The following is a 17981-nucleotide window of genomic DNA, read 5'->3' as shown; positions in this document are numbered from 1 at the left end:
AATGTTTTGTTACGAAAATGGTTGGCTGCTCTATTCGGAACTGTAAGAGTAGGAGTGAAAAGTGCAGTATAGATTTGTTTTATTTTACTATGTTTCTACATGAATAACTTAAAATTAATGCCGTTAAAATAATTTTCACTGTTGGTTAAAATTCTCCCACATTTTAAAGTTTGAGAACCTGTAAACAGCATGATGACGTAGGCAAGTGCCAGTTAGGTCATTCGCGAATCTCGGAATAGAGTACCAGGCGGAGTATATTATTATACCATGGTATGCACGGAGTTGTCGACTAGATACACCGTCCGATCTCCGGAGAAAACCTGCGTCCCCATTATATACATATAATTATATTAGGTATGTTCCTATATACGTCGCTATTCGCTGACATTAAATTAGTCATAAATTAATTGATTTTCTATTTAAAAAAATGCATATACATATAAGTATGTTAGTCTGTAATGTATATGTAATATGGGTCTTGTTTGCCCTACCTATATATACTTTACCCGGGATGTTATTGGTCATGAGATTCGGTTCTTGAATGGCTCGCGGGCTGATAATTATTAACATGACCTTGACAATTATTTTATCATTGGATTTTAGATTACACCGAAAGAATTGCTTAGCAGTAGTTACGTTTTCACGGTATCTTCATGCATCGTTTCAGTACAAAAAGGGCGAGGCGTAGACATTGGCGAGCGTTGCAGTCGCACCGATCCATCAATCAGAGGCGACGATCGGAGGTGCTTTCTCATCGTTAGCCCTATAAGGCCACGTCTGGCACCACGCCTCGCGCTAGGCACTTCTTTTTCACTTTATTTTCTAACTCGTCTGTAGAAATCTAACAGCATATTTCACTTTTTCACTTGAACGGAAACGGTCGAAAGGTTTCACGTGCCTTTTTCAAAGGAGATTTAAATGCGTATGAAATTAAGATGCCCGTCGCAACGACGTAATCGCACTCGTTTAACGTAATAGCTCAGGAATGCGCGTCGGTAATCGCATTTTGCGTATTCGCGAAATGCTCTAGGCGCTCTGTTGCGGCGGTGGCCACTTTCGCCATTAAAACTTTGCTATAAATTACGCAAAAGCATAGCTTCTTGGCGTCAGGTGTGTCTAATGACCACCCTCTGTATCAATTTATGCACTAAGGCATTCTTTATATATAGTCGTAGACCTAAATCAACCATGTTTTTTGTTCAGTTTCTGTCTAAACCGAAATGAGATATGATTTAGACATTCCTAATTAAATATGTTTTTATATTGTTTCAGAGTGTGGTTATGTTGATGTTCAGGGAAGAAAAATCACCTGAAGATGAAATTAAAGCATGGCAATTCTGGCACGGGAGACAACATTCAGTAAAACAAAGGATACTAGACGCCGGTAAGTCATATTCAGACTTCCTCTGCACATTAAACGCTACATCGCGTGAGTGAGAGTAATTATATGCCCATTAAGATGATAATTTTGAAAACAATGACTCTTTGTTTTTGCGAGAGTGCAGATCGGACAGTAGCGCGTACAAGGATCGGAGACACGGCATTACCTGCACAAAAACAGTCGTGCTTGAGGCGACACAGAAATATGCGGGAGAAGTTGCGTGAGGGTCGGCGCGGTGGCTCTCGCGTGGCCAGGAGGGTCTAATTACTGCACTGCGGGCTGGCTCCCGCGCACCTCCCGCGCACCTGCCCTCCGCTCCCGCCGTTACTATCTCGTTAGAACATTTGCATATATAAGGCCTACCTCTTTCGCGGCCCACACTCTGCGAACCTATCAATCGTCCCGGCTAAAAATATACTTATTCATAGTCCCCTGGCGCCGCCGCCTAAGTATCACTGCCCGCTTGCTTAATGCTGCCGGTCTCATATTACCTCCACTGTAAACCTAGTAATAATGACGCATTCCACGGCTACAACCAGATTAAAGATATGAAACTCAATGTAACGTTTCCACGATGTGAGGTTGAATAAAACGATCTAAGCAATAAAGATATCTGACGCGATGGGCTTTCCTGCTATTTTAAACTTTTACTGAGTAACAGGAAATCGTAAACATTATTAAGAAACGTTGATCCGAGCCTTAAACTAGACTAGTGAAATGACTAAATTAAATGTTATCGTTGAATTATTCATCTCCCGCTAAATATACAATCGTGGACACATGAGGTAATTACCTTATGTGTCCACGATTGTTAGGTACACAATTATTCATAAGCAGTTTACTGGCTTCGCTATTTAGATGAGAAAATTGCAATTGCGTATTGCACCGCAGCATTTTATTGGCACAATATAAACATGGCTTCAGTTATGCTTAATATATGCGCGGTCAGTTGTCTAACGCGAAAAGAAGAGACATAAGGAATGATACAATATAGTCTGGCGGACACATAAGTACCGCGATGATATCGCGCGGCGCGTTCATTAGCATGTTAATTGCGTGATGCTGCCGGCGCCTGCGCACCGCGACCGCGCACCGCACCTATTTACGTCGGGACTTATTCTCAGCTCAGGTATGCTCAACACGTCTCGAAATTATATCGAAATATTGATTGCATCGCCCTAAACACCAGCCTTATGATCATACATCGGGGTTTTCGGTGCGGGAATGTTTTACACTAGCCAAATAACAGGTAAAAATTGTAAAAAACGATACTAATTTAACTTTTATAAGCACATTTGGACCTTACTACCTACGTTTAATTCATAGTCTGGTAATTATTTTACAATAAAGAAAGTTATAAATACACGAAATCATTCCCGCACCGAAAACCCCGATGTATGCTTATTATAATATGTATGTGACTAGTGTTCGGTACATATTTAAGTAAGTACATATATATGGTTCGTGATAGGTAAAGATTGGTATTAAATACTTTTCGCATTAGCCTTACCAAGTACCGCCCATTTAGTAACGTTTAGTTTGCAACTTTATATGTATACCGTAAACTCAGGTAGGTAACTATGCTCTTTCTACATTATACCTACTCAACATAATTTGAAAAATACTTAGGGATACATATTTTACTGGAATTTGAATTTGGATCATAGTTGTAAGTTGTGGACTAAAGGAAAGGTACCTGATTTTACGGTACATACATAATATGTTTATTAAATATTTGGTACTTACTTACTATAATAAATAAAATCAAAATAGAGGCATATAATTGTTTACAATTAAGCGCCACTTGTACCATCCCACTAACCCGGGGTTAACCCGTTAAACCGTTAACCCAGTATCAGATTGTACTGGTAACCATGGTAGCAAATAAAATAGAATTTTCCATCTAAACACTATAAATAAATCTCATCCATTTTCCACCAAACGAATGTCATTCCTGCGTGTAATACTAGTATATTCTTAATTTAATTTTTTAAATAAAAAAAAATCATAATGGATACCTACGAAGCAAATTATGTATAACGATACATAAACAGGATAAGTAATTCAAAACAATTTAGATTTAAATTAACATCATCAATTTCTGTCTCCTCGTCTGTACATAAAATTTAATATAAAGGCGCGTATTCTTCTAAAAGCAGGTTATTAAGTATAAAGAAGCTAGAAAACGTAAGTTAATCGGTTCAATTGAAGTATAGTGGGGCAGACAACGGCGCCAAGCGTCATCGACGGAATTAATCCCAGACAAACTTCGGTACTGGTGATATATGACACTTTACACAGTCTAACATTATTTAGCTGTGCCTATGGCATTAGTAATGAGTGAAGCCGCGGTCGCAAGCATTGCCCATAAATTAAATCTCAAGGAAAATAAAAACATGGAAGCCATTAATTCGCGCGGCCGGGCCAAGTTTAATGTCAAGGTTTTTTAGCTTATCTCGATGTTACTTGAGTTTTGTTTTTTACTTAGTTTGCGTTATTATAAACAATGATATAATGTCGAACGTCAGAATTTTTTTAACTTAAAAATGCCTCGTGTAAGAACCATTAAAAAAACTGTTTAACCTATTCCTTAGGGGGTCCCGTTGTTTCCCATAAAGTTTTAAGTCATAATGTATTGTTTGTCATATTATCATTAGTCATAAAACTGAAACCGTTAACATTTCAGGATTTTCGTTAGGTTATCCTATAGATAGGTTAGGTTAGGTTTGTTTTATGGCAATCCTGAAAAGTGACGCGTTTCTGAACCAAATGAATTATGACTAATGGCTCCTCTACACGATGGGCCAGCGCCGGCCACTCCAAGGGACGCATTTATGCCTTAGAGGGAGCAAGTGATATTGCTATCTCTTTCTACCGCATGGCTGCGTCCCTTGGAGTGGCCGGCGCTGGCCCATCGTGTAGAGGAGCCATAACGAAAATGCGGGCAAACAATACATTATGGCTTAAAACTATTAGGGAAACAATAGAAACCCATTCCTTAGATATCAAAATTATTACACTAGTATCTTTTGAATTAAACGCCAAAGTCAAAAAATTCAGGAATGTGCAATGAATAATAGTAAGAAATCGTTAGATGTCCGACATTGTGTATATGTACCTACCTACATGTAAGATGTATTAAGGCATCAGAAATTGTATGATCTTGGAGTCGGGAGCAGCGTCAAGGGCGACACCGGACACCTGTGCGCGGGCGTGTGAAAGCCAAGGGGTGATGGGGAACGAGGGGGTAGGGGCAGGGACTCGCAACGCACGGCGCACCCGCACAATGCCGGCTCCGATTACTACATGCCTTCTTGTATCGCGTGTCCAACGCATCCGAGCGTCTTTGGTTATTCCTTTTGACAGGGTTTTGCTAAAACACCTTCCTGTAACACCCTAAACTGATCAAAACTAAAGATTTTACTATATATTTATCAGTTGGTTTTGCCAGAATATATCTCCAATTTATCATATTTGGGACACGAAACAAATTTAGAAAAAATTATTATGAGCTTTATAGGTCCTTCGCTGTCAACACAACGTATCCTTATAAAATTTCTCACATATGACTCGCAACTCGCAAGATACTCGAACACAATACTGCTTAGATAATACCTAATCACTATTAGGTAGGTAGATTTAGTTGTTCGTAATATTCTGGTTGAAGACGATGGAGGTTCTACCCCAGTTAATAGTGTTGCGGTGGTTTATTTACCTCGCAAAGTCTTACACAATCTGTTATTTAAGGCTCCGTTAACGATTTTAGAGCCAAAATGTAAAATTGATAGATTTAGTCGTTGAAATTGTACTCCTTTTGTTACGTAGTATCTAAATAACAAGTATTGGTTTCTATTAACACGTCTTCTCATCTCGCCTTTTAATAATAAGGTCCCGAGCGTGCGTCACCGGCAATATATGACGAGAAGGGGCAGTTTTTAAAAATTCATCAAAAAGTTATAGTTATAAATTATAAAAAATAATGTATAAGAACAGTTTCAGGAAATGTTGCAGATTATTTAAGTATCAAAATTACGTTGAAATTAAGTCGATTTTCACGAAAAATGTTCACTTGTTTTGAAGTAATTTCTGGTGAAAATTGATTTCGTCTAACTTTCATTTACTCTTGTTCAATATCATATAACAAAATTGTAGTCTATGCAAGTTGGAGTACAGGATATGTGTAATACAAAATTACCATTTTTAGCAGTCCAAACTTTACGAAATTTACAAATAAGATCGACTAAATCAGTGCTTTACGCGCGTTTACCTAAACGTCCATGAGAAAAAAAATCATTACTAATTTAGTGAGTCAGCTTTCAAAAAAATGATCTGTACAAATGCAAGATAAGATACCAGTACTTGATATTTCTATTACGTAACAAAAGGGTCACAATTTCGTCGACTAAATCTATCAATTTTACATTTTTGCAACTAAAATCGATACCGGCCTCTTAAGAACCTGATTACCTTCAATCCCATGGTCGGGGCTAGTTTTTTGGGAAAAGGGTTTAGCGTTCGGTTCAGTGTTTTATTTCATAGCTTTCATCAGTAAGAAGCCTATGAAATGCAGCTTACAAGACGAGGGGAAGCCAACGTTTAGGTATCTTGACTCTTATAAGTCTATCATGTGCATTTTATTAACTTTTTGTACGTAATAAATGTAAGCACCTAAGATATTTAAGTACCTATTCATATTTTGTATCCATTTTTTTCTGGCTTTTCACTTTTACAAAAGTTAGTTACTAATTAGGAACGAAAATACGTTAAGCATAAATGTTTTGAATTGTCAATTTTACACTCTTCCCTGCTTCATTCCGTAAAACACACCAAAAATATGACAGAAGCGTTTTGAGTGACAGCACAGAAGGCGTATTGTTCACAGCAGGACGTAAGCCAGACTCGTAAATTCGTTGGAGGCAGTTAAAACAATAAAGCCGTGTGAGGGCGGGCGGCGGTCGTCATAAACACATCGGCACCGGCGAGCGGCGCCCGCACAAATCGCTGCCTCGCTGATAGGGCTGCGCCCACGCCGCATCAGCCACGCCGATTACTCACTAACCACCACCCCCGCGCCCGATAATGCATAACCCTAGACCAGGGCTGCCACTCATGTTGTCGACTCCAGCCACTCATCAATAGTTTGCCCTCTTTTAACAAAAAAAAAAGAGTTAATCGAATTTGATGTGTCGTCCAATGTTTTGTTAGACTTGATTCATGTTTTCTTACACTACATATTCAACTTTAAAACAAACCTTAACTCATATTTGGTTTTCTAAGGGTACTACAATTTTAACAAATTCTGAAAATATTATTATAAACGCATTTAGGTGATTTTATATCTAAATGCTTAGTACATTTAATATTTCGAATATTAAGTGTACCAACTATTTACTTAGATATTAATCACATGCTCGAATAATACCTACTGCATTATCTACCTAATGACGGTGACACGGTCTGGTAATTAAAGTAGGTACCTAAATGAGTTAATTTCTAAAATTAATTTAATTATTCTATACGTAAATTTCAGTCGCAACTAAACAGTTATAGGTAGGTACTAGGATTTACATTTGAAACTATTTCTATAATAATAAAATTGGATTAAGTAAATTACGTAAAATATCTACCTAACTGTTAATTTTATTGAACACTATAGAGCCTTAGGACTCAAAATAATTAAGTGCAGATTGTGATATACACGCAGTACTTACACGTTTCCTGCCATTTGCAAATTGGACTTGATTGAGAGTATAATAAAATCAAATGCGTACGAACACGACGTCAAAACTCGTTATTCGTTCGCACAAAGGATAATTGACGGGGCAATCTGAAGACTTTACTAATTTACATAAACCCTAGAAGAACAGTTGTCGAAAGGAACGCAATCGTTGATAAATCGATGTTATCACGTCACGTGATTATTCACGCCCTGCTAATAAATTTCCGTCGGCGATGACGTATTGTGAGTTGATATCTTAATCGAAATCTGCGTCGTCATTACTGCGGGCCTGGGTTGATAAATGCGTGTTTTTGTTGCAGACACGAAGAACAGCATCGGGCTGGCGGGCTGCATCGAGGAGGTGTCGCACAACGCCATTGCCATCTACTGGAATCCTCTCGAGAGTGCTGCTAAGGTGAATTACCTATACGACTCCCCAAGATTCAAAATAAATCATTAAAACAAATAAGTTTTAGGCACTTTCTAAAAAAAAGTTAGATGCGAAATAAATAAAAAGTTGGTAGGTATACGATGGGCAAAACATTTTCGAGTATTTCTTATTTCAGCACCTCAAAATGATACTTTGGTAATGTATTGGGATAAGTACTTGTAAATATTAAATGTAAAATTAATAAGGAATGACTACTCAAAAACAATTAAGTTGATCAAAATATTTAGAAACATTTCATAAAGAATAAGTATTCGCATACTTAATTCTCATTATGAAGCAGCATTAAAACACAGCTCATGATATTATTATACTTACACTTATTACAGTGTAATTAAATAGAATCCTGCATCCATATTTGGTCGAATAACGACTAAATGAAGCAAAAAAATCTGCAAGCGTCCGCCTGAGAACGCTGGCCGCCGCCGCTGGTCGCCGGGCGGCGATCGCACTCATTAAATTATTGAATAATAAACAACGGTCTCCGTTTTTAATTGCATTTATAAAATTCATTGTATGTACTATCATTACCTATAAATGCATTAATATAGTTCATATTCATATATGTAGATAGTCTTACGGTAAAACGTACCAGGCTTATAATATAATGTAGAGACTGCCGTGCCATCAAATCTTCACTCAGATAAGCCATATCAATAAAATACTGATGGTTTGAGAGATCATTGCGCTATACCAACAAACTCATGTGAGCGCTTTTTATTTTTCTTGGTTTCTTTTATTGCCGTAAATTACTTAGTAGTCAGTTACCAATATCCGTAATTATTTATTGTTGGGCGAAACCACAGCGGATGCGAGTTGTTAGCGACAGATAATATGCGTTCGGACAGTGATCGGTGGCGGTGGCGGCGAGGAAAAACGCAGGGGGTCATTTGCATAGACTGCGGTAATGAGCAACGTAGACTAGCCACCAGCACCGCCCTTAGCTACCTGCTACGCTATAATGACCCTAACGCAACACTGGATACTACCAACATCGCCAATATTTCATTGAAAAATTCCCAGTCACTTTATATTTTTTATACAACTGCATTAGTGACGGGCGGTTCTCATGTCTTAGTCTGACACCCCTGGCGCCTGCCATTGCGGTCAGGATGTGTGCTGTTTACATCGCCGGTGTTATCAGAGTAATGAGAATCTAACATCATTATAATCGGACCGCTCTCATGGTATTTTGTTTATTTCAGATCAACATTGCAGTACAGTGCCTTAGCACAGACTTTAGCAGCCAAAAGGGAGTCAAGGTACGTTTCTGATACTTGTTTACGATACTGATTACATACATGGTAATGCATTTTAAATTTTTTATATTATCGGGTATTTAAAGTATGAGTAATGTATCGGTTGTTGTTTTAGGTATACCTAGTGTAACTTTAATTGCTTAAACACGTGTGGATTGCTAAGATATAAAAGTATAGTATCCTCCAAATAAATAAAGTAAATAGGTAATAAATAAATTATAAATTTCGCGATATACCCCATAAATGTGAGTCTGTGTTCAAAACACGAAAGTTTTAAATACTATAATATATTTTTCATTTCATTTTCATTTCAATGATAAGTAATATCTAAAAACAGTAGCCGGGCGTTCTAGCCGCTAGCGCAGTTCTCGTTGTCCGCCCGGAACAGCCAGTCCGAGTCGCGATTACCCACCCTCCAGACCCTACGTTCTCATCACTTGTGTAACACATGAACCAGGCGATCCCATATAATTCTGATCTCTGATTACGTATTGGCGTTATCACTGACGAGGTTAATCTTATATTGGTTGTCTAGAAGCGAATGCTCAGCTCGCGACGAGCCTAGGTAAAGCTCGCGGCGGTGACGTGCGTCGACCTCGAGCCGCCGCAATTAAGACGTTTTAACGCGATTCGATTCAGACACGTGCATATTTTTCCTTATTCGTAAATTTGACGTAATTATCCCTTATGGTTTATTAAAACAATTTTTTGTTAACATACTCGTTGTGAGACACGAAGCGTGAAATTGCGTCAGACGAAATCTATTAGATAATCTTTCGAGCGGTTGATACGTAGGTATTTGAATGTTTGCATTTTACAGATATACGGGTGGTTTAATTACGTACATAAATAGTTTCAAATGAATTATGATATTTAATTTCAGGGCCTACCGTTGCACATCCAAATTGACACGTTTGAAGACCCACGCGATACACAAGTGTATCACAGAGGATACTGCCAAATTAAAGTTTTTTGTGACAAGGTAAGATCTCATGTTTGTGACACGTTAAGGAGAACTTATACTCGTATTTATTTATTTAAGTATACTATAGTAGGTACTCGAATGTAACTTTCTTCATTTGGTTTATAGGGTGCGGAAAGAAAAACACGGGACGAAGAGAGAAGAGCAGCGAAAAGAAAAATGTCTGCAACGAATAGAAAGAAGCTGGACGAGATTTACCACCCAGTGACGGAGCGGAGCGAATTCTATACGATGGCCGATTTAGCCAAGCCACCGGTGCTGTTCAGCCCGGCTGAAGACATCGACAAGCTAACGGGGATGGACATCCAAGGGTTCTACGGCCACGACGAGTCGGCGCTGGCGGAGGCGCATCTGAAGGGCGCCTCGCCGTTCCTGCTACACGCCGCCAAGCCGCAGGCGCCTGCGCTCAAGTTCCACAACCATTTCCCGCCTGACGCGCCCGCGTAAGTATCTGCTCTACATACCTGCACTTGCTGTCACTTTTCGCTTACTGCTCCGGGGAATCCACTCGAACGAGGCTTCCGATCGCTAGCCGTTTTGATACGGATGACTAATTTGGCAAATCTACAAACAGAAGAAGATCATATACGACAGAAAAATACACCTATCATTGAAAATCTGTTGAATTGTAATGTGACCTAATTAAACAGCAGACTTTTTAGGACTTAGGATTTTTAATGTACTTACTATCGTTGTTTGTCTGATTTATGTGGTTTTATGAGACCACGTTAATAAATAATGCTGATAACCTCTTGATACCTGCATAATAATGCAAATTTTCGACTTCTTACACTAGGTAAATTGATTACTCAATCGATCACGAAACATGATACTACAATACCCATGACGCAAGAATATACTTATGAATTCATTGTGATACCAAGTACACAAAGAGCTTATTAATCAAATCGATGTCAGATAAAGTCCCATTTGTTTAGCAAATGTCATATCGGTTATTAGTTAAAGTCAGCGCCAAATTATTGATATCTCAAATTACCAAGAATAAAAATAGGTAAAATTCCGTAACAATCATGGGTAGATAATGCTAGTCCTTCAACCGATCGATTGCAGCACCGATTAAGTTGGCAAATTATTATGGCTAAATTGCAAAGCATTGGTTTGTATCGTTGTTCAGATTGAAAATTAGGTATTGTATTATTATAGTATATTATATTTTGCTTTCGGATTTGACCTAGTACCATACAGCTATACGTATATAGTTACCTAATCTGATACCTAAACTTATATTAAGGAAAAATAGTTAAAAATAGAAAGATAGTGTTATTTATTTTATTAACATGGAGAAAACTTTCTCTATTAGCAGATGCTTGCGTTTTTAACAAATAAGATTGCTGCTTAAACAAAGGTTTCGTTGCGGTCAGAAACAGAGATACCTATAGAAGAGATGTGTATTCAGGTACAGGTCAGAGGTGGGCAGCCTCTCGCCTTACGGTGACCGCAAGGACACGCTGGAGCTAGAGGGCGTGCTGGGCAAGCGGCCGCGCGCCGGCACGCCGCCGCTCAGCGAGCGCGTCATGTTGTACGTGCGCCAGGACACCGACGACGTGTACACGCCGCTGCACGTCGCGCCACCCACCACGCAGGGCCTGCTCCATGCGGTGAGTACACCACTCTTCACTAGCGGTTCCTACATTCGAGGGAAAAACGATATACGTCCTCCAATACCCACCGGTTCTGCTCAACAACGCCGTGCCGTTTCAACCACGTTTTTACAAACCGATTACTGGTTGTTACGATATGCTCTAAGTGCATCTTAAAGTTGATTCAATTGTTCATAGGTATTGAAATATATGATTTTCACTTATAATTTCTTAAAGTTTGTCAGGCAACTGAAATAATAGCCGATCTGATTCTATCAGAAATTCATTACGTCAAAATCATAATTATTCGAATTATCAATGATGCTGACACGGCTCTATAAATTTTAAAGTGCTATGACTGTCAAAGGTCATCGAAATCCTGTTTCACTTGTTTTTCATTGTATACCTACTTTTCAAATGATTGATTGGCTTAACTGCGGAATTTCAGTTAGATTGTTTGAATCAGCTCGTTAGCTTAGAGATTATGGTTGAATAGTAGCACGGCTGAAACGAAATTCAAGTACGTGTATTGTTTTTCCTTTTCGTTTTTGCACACGCTTGCCTTATTGGCTCGCCACGTTGACTAGGGCTCGTCAACGCGGCGGGCCGCGGGCCGCCGCTCGACGCGGCGGCACGAGAATAACCTTGGTGATGTCGGCTAACCGCAGAACGTGAGGGAGCGAGACTGGACTTGGATGCTTTCTCGCTATCTCGACATTCGTTAACGTTACCAATATTCAAAATTGTAAACCAATGTAATCGAGACGCTTCGTCCGCGCCGCGGGCCACGGCTCCGCCCCTCGGGCGCGACGCCGTCGCTCGCGGCGCCGCTGTAACCGATGTGGCGCTTCATAACCCCGTCTAATACCTACAATACACACGTCATCATAACTGCATGTTGTAATTAACACCCGCGCGGCCGCACCGGACCACGTCGCCAGAACTCGCGCGAATCATTCTCGTTGTGAAACCACTCCACCGGTTCCGTCAGACGAGACGTCTCGGTTCAAAAAACAAAGGCCCCTTTGTAATCATTTGTTTTTTGCTTATTTTCAGATTGAGAATAAGTACAAAATTTCAAGTTCGGCAATTAATAATCTTTATCGAAAGAACAAGAAAGGGTAAGTGGTTTTCATTGGCCTTAGATAGTTGTCGTTGTGACGTGTCTCACACACCCGGCCGCCACGCGCTAGCATCGCTTGCCCCGGGCGCGCCACTAACTTGCAACGCTTATTCAAATAATTATACCCCTAATTGAATCGTTTGATTAGAAAACAACCAAGGTCGCATTAAAATACACATTGACTTTGATTGTTTTCAAAATAACCGATGCAATTTATAAGCTGCACATAAAATTATATCATTTACAATAATCATGTCCCTCAGCACAGACCTTGCCCCAAAACCTAATTTATATTGCAATAATGGTGAGCACTTGGACGAAATTAATAAATTGAGCACTCTAACGACTTACTAGCATTAAGTACCCAATTAATTAAATGGGTAAATTACGCAAAGATGAATTGATTCCTTAAATTGTTGAAATCTAATGACCTTTTTGAATAACCTTCATTATTGTGTAAATCGGTGCATGCATTTGCAATAATTAATGGAACAAAATTCTTACGTCATTTACTGTTGCATTCTTTAAGAATGACTGTATGAACGAGTGCTGGCTTTGATTGTCAGTATTTAACCAAAATATTATTTGCAGGATTACGGCCAAAATTGACGATGAAATGCTAGCTTACTACTGCAACGAGGACTTGTTCTTGCTGGAGGTGCGGCCCGCGGTCGCCGCCGACGACGAGCCGCTCTACGACATCACGTTCGTGGAGCTGCCGCTCGACCACTAGGCGGCCGCGGGCCGCCCCTGCCGGCGCAGAGACAACCGCGTGGCGACTACGCTGGACACTGATTCCAACAGTCTCCGTCACAGTTACACTCGTTATGAGAAAAACTGATTAAACGTTTTCTCAAAGTGTCGATCTCACGTTGAAATTTACTTTTAAGCGATTCATCACCGTAGTTTTCTTTCTACTAAAACTTACTGCCACAAAAACATCATGGTGGTTGTCGTAGGACGGCATCCGTTTGTGGGACCGCATTGTAAATAACGACCACGCTAGAATTTATTATTGTTGCGAAACGACGATGACAGAGAAATTCTTATTTCTAATGCGAAAATATTAGTTCATTCTGACTATATTAGTTATATATGTGTAATTTGTAAATTACTATCTGTTGCTGATCAAAACGTGTGTGCCATTCACTCGGTTATCATACTAGCTGTATGTAGTTAACGTTTCAACAGGTACCTTTGAATCTTGCCATGATGATAAAGTTAGAAATTCTTGTCACAAAACATTATTGTATTAGTAGATACTATATTATCTACTTGAAGTAAAAGCATGAAGTGCCTTTGTCATAATAATTAATGTAAGTGAGTTAAGTCAAATTAAATGCCATCCACTTTGTTAAGTTTTATAAGGGTAAGTTTGCTTTATAAGCTCGCTCAATTCATTCATTTAGTAATGGTGACTCTAGCTATAGGAATCGATAGATTGTTCGTCATTACTTTCATCGTTCACTATCATATTGTAAATTACGTCCTTATTTATTTGTGTAACTCCTTAATGAGCCTATTCCCTTCCATAATTTCTCGTAAAACACAACGAGATTTTTTAATGACGACTTTATTTAAACCGATGTTGCAGTACTGTGTTTACAAATATTTGCCATTATCATTCACACAAAAAAGAAAAAAGTACTGCTAGTAATTTCAAAAAGGAAAGGATATGTACTTAGTCATTGTAACATAGTCACAAAGGACGAGTCCGTTTGAAATACAATTTCATTATCATCTGTGGGATTGGTTTGTGTATAATTTAAGGTATTATTGATAATAGATTTTGTTATTATAAACGAATTTCGATACTTAAGTTATCGGGCCATGACAACAACTTAGATTAAGGAAAATGTATGATGTGTCCAAGACTTTACCATGTACCTAATTACGGTATTTTACCGAGCCATTTTGTAATACATATCCAAAGTTATCGCTTGAATTTATTGGATATGGTTTTTTATATAATTTTCAGCGATTAGCATATTTGGATTATATGTAGACAAACGAGGGAAATTATATATAAATATCCATACTTGTACTCATCGATGTATAATGTATTGAATTACGCCTTGCATGCAACCGGCTGGCCATTTTGTTACAACGTGAGCCGCCGCATTACATAGTAGCTATTTACGAGTCGCATAGCCTAACAAACAAACAAATGATTAACACGTTTATAGTCCAGTACTATATTCTATACTTTTCAATATTGTATATGAAGCCACGCTGAAATGATCCACAAGTATAAAATATACTTAATAAATATGTAAATGCAATTTGTTACATTCCCATTAAATACTGTTAAGCAAAAAAAAGGGTTAATGGAGTAATGAAAAAAATTGGTTCGGAAACTGTGATCGTGTTAAATAACATTAAAGTGATGGATGACGCTGAAATCATATTATGTATTAAGTTTCTCCACCGATTATATTCAAAATTTAGAACCAGGTTCTGTTTCCTGAAAGGATCAGTCTTGGACATGCCCAGGAGTTTTTAAGAGAAGTGCCTAGTGCGGACGGTTCGATTAACTGCCATATTATGACATAATTTAGAATACTTAATGATGTTAGTTATAGATTTTTAAATATAATTCGTTTTATTGTCCCACGAATTGCAGATAGACATCGAATTTTAATTAAGATAATGTTATTGATACTTTTCTATTACTTTACTTCTATTTCGTTTCTTCCATGTTATTGCGATAGGGTTGTGACTCCTCTGGTCCATCGCGTAACACTTATATCTGCATTTCATATTATATTTGAAGATATATGTAAAAGACACTCGTTAATGTTTATCCACTGCTTACGTAACAGGGGTCGAAGTATCTCGATTCATTATAAATTTTATATGGTTACGCGTATTGCTCAAAGTCTGCGCTCGAGTGGGGCGGACTATAACGACATTGTTATTATACCTACTTATACGTATTCACGTAATGTTTATTTATGTTCTTATTATTTTAATCGTGCAGCTTTAATATTTACTTACATTGATGTTAGATCGTGATTCTGAATCTCGTCATAAGTCACAAACGTCAGTAGCAATAAATACGTGAAGCAGTTAGTAGTTAAAAGGGCTCGCACGGCGCGACGCCGGCCGCCGCGGCCGCCGGAGTTGTGCAATGTCGGGTCAGTGGTTGGGTCGTCGGGTCGGAGTCGGGTCGGGCCCGAGTCGCGGCGAGCCGCGGCCGTACGCGTCGCCGGCGAGAGAGTTTAGTCACACTAGTTAAACACACCCCGAAAGTGTTAGCACATTTTCGTTATAAAATTCTACTGTACTTAAGATTAAATTGAATAGATGTTACGTTATTCTTTTATATGAATATTTGTAAGTTGTCATAAAATATTATTAATATAATTATTTTTATCAAAGTTTATAATCTAAATAAAAATGTTTTTCTTCAAAACATTACGTTTGTTTGATTTGTCAAACTGGTGGGCCGTGCATGCGCAAGAGATAAAGGGAAAGCTATGAAGACAATTAAAGAAACAATATTGGAACCATCAACATTTAATGGAGCCTTAAAGTTAACAATAACTATAGGTAGGTAAATATCAGAATTTTTCACACAAAGCACAGGAATTTAAGTATTACATATATAGATCACGAAAGCATTGAGACGAAGATCTAGTTCAATTTAGAGATAGATTAAGAACGTTCCCTAAGTAGGTACTAGGTAAATAACTTAGCATAAGTAGCATACTCTATTTTGTTCACTGTCTTTATTTTATTTGTTTTGTAGTTATGATTGGTTATGAAGACAATTTGTTTTTAACTTAATTAATGTTCAATGCGAATAGGTATCTATGTATGCTGTCTACTTATTTCATTAATTATAAATTAGGTCCTTATTTAGTAAAACTACTTCCAAATTTAACGTTTAGGTAAAGTGGGCTGCAAAATTACCTACGATTTTACCGCACTGAAATAGTTATGGAACGCGGATCCACGTTATAGTGGATATTGAACTCTAATTAATAATTAATTCAAAACTTACTGCGTGGATCAGCGTTCCATACGAGAGGTTAACCGCTCGTGCTAATATTAACCGAGCAAGCGAATGATTCCAAAATTTAACTACGAGCGTAGCGAGTGGTTCGAGAAGTGGAATCTTGAGCGCTGCGAGGGTTACAAGGCACAAGGGTTAAACAAACTTTGCCTCCAAAGACTCCAAGTCAAACACAAAAATGTTCACCACACCAACGCGAGGAAAATCAAACCAAATCAAATCCAAAAATCGTCATAAATTTGCTTTTATTCAAAATATCATTTAAGTCAATTCTAGCAGCTAAAATAAGCAATCAACTCAAAATTTGGATAAAATGCAACTTTCTCATTCGTTTGTGAATAATGAAGAGGGCCTTTACCAGTTCGTGTGGTGAAGACATCCTGACTCAGATTTTATATCAACATGACAATATAACTGGCGGGACGATTATATTCCAATACGTTAGTATCGTAGATATTTGATAACGACTTACTGTACGTACTTTTGAACCAGAACATCGAAAGCAAGCTAATGATAGTCGGAAAATATCTAATTTGAAGATCAGTCATATACTTACATACATGTTCAACTATTAATTACCCAAACATCGTTAATTCTGTAAAAATTTCAGTGCAGTATTGTTACATTGATGTGATCTATATACTCCAATCTAGCTAAAATGATTAATACGAACCTGAATTGATTATAGCTCTCTAGAAATTGTTTTTAGCTATTCCTTTAATTCAACTATTTTGCACCGAAATCGCTATAAAATGTACGATGTCGGTTTATTACTCACGAATTTTAGAACATCGCGCCGCTTTATTTGATAACTATCTAGAGACGGATCGGACAAAAGCTTTTAGGTATTTGTATAACCTAGGTTTGATGATAAGCATTTTCGGCAAACCTAATAGGCACTTAGTGGGGACAACTAAATCTATTAAGTTACTAACAAATCAATGACCCACGGGCGCTGCCTAAGAAAGAGAATTAGAAAGAGAAAGAGAAGAGAATTAAATAATAATTAAAATGACCATTAGATACGTGCCCTTAGACCCAGGGATCCGCAAACCCTAAGGAAAATAGCCAACTGCATTAAATTTTATTAGTAGATCGGTAGTTATCATGACTTTTAACGAGAAATTGAGTCTTTTTTTGTAAACTAGTAATTCCACTAGTGAACTGTTGTTTTTCAATCCTCGTCATCATTTGTCGGATTTCATCATTTTCACTGATTACGTTACTGATTTGTTTTCATGTGAGTATTCATGTCAATTAAAATTTTAGACAAACAAATTTACCTGGTTTAAATATTTGTTCCAACTTGGCTACCTTTTTATTACTCTTCTTTATTTAGTCTAGTTATTCTTGACTTATGATTAACATTAATTACTACGTAATCAAAAAGAAAACTACTAAAAAATTACACATAGGTACCTATAAATAATACATTACATCTCTAACTACT

The 17981-nt window shown here is 37.9% G+C and overlaps 1 protein-coding gene across 3 annotated transcripts in view; it reads left to right on the top strand.

Moving 5' to 3' along the window:
* LOC134663250 (protein grainyhead) overlaps nt 1-14428 on the top strand; it is a 148169-nt gene extending 133741 nt beyond the window's left edge. For 2 of the 3 annotated variants that reach the window (XM_063519652.1, XM_063519654.1), the window contains 8 exons: nt 1273-1384; nt 7421-7515; nt 8754-8810; nt 9691-9789; nt 9898-10232; nt 11207-11408; nt 12447-12511; nt 13105-14428. In XM_063519652.1, the coding sequence (XP_063375722.1) occupies nt 1273-1384; nt 7421-7515; nt 8754-8810; nt 9691-9789; nt 9898-10232; nt 11207-11408; nt 12447-12511; nt 13105-13246 (1107 nt within the window). In that variant the 3' untranslated portion in view covers nt 13247-14428. The remainder of the gene's footprint in view (nt 1-1272; nt 1385-7420; nt 7516-8753; nt 8811-9690; nt 9790-9897; nt 10233-11206; nt 11409-12446; nt 12512-13104) is intronic. The other variant, XM_063519653.1, reaches the window with a different exon arrangement.
* The last annotated feature ends 3553 nt before the right edge of the window (nt 14429-17981 follow it).

Source organism: Cydia amplana, chromosome 4 (genome assembly GCF_948474715.1).
Source record: "Cydia amplana chromosome 4, ilCydAmpl1.1, whole genome shotgun sequence".
Lineage (NCBI taxonomy): Eukaryota > Metazoa > Arthropoda > Insecta > Lepidoptera > Tortricidae > Cydia > Cydia amplana.
The sequence above is the reverse complement of the archived record's forward strand: the minus strand, read 5'-3'. Positions and strand labels throughout refer to the sequence as shown.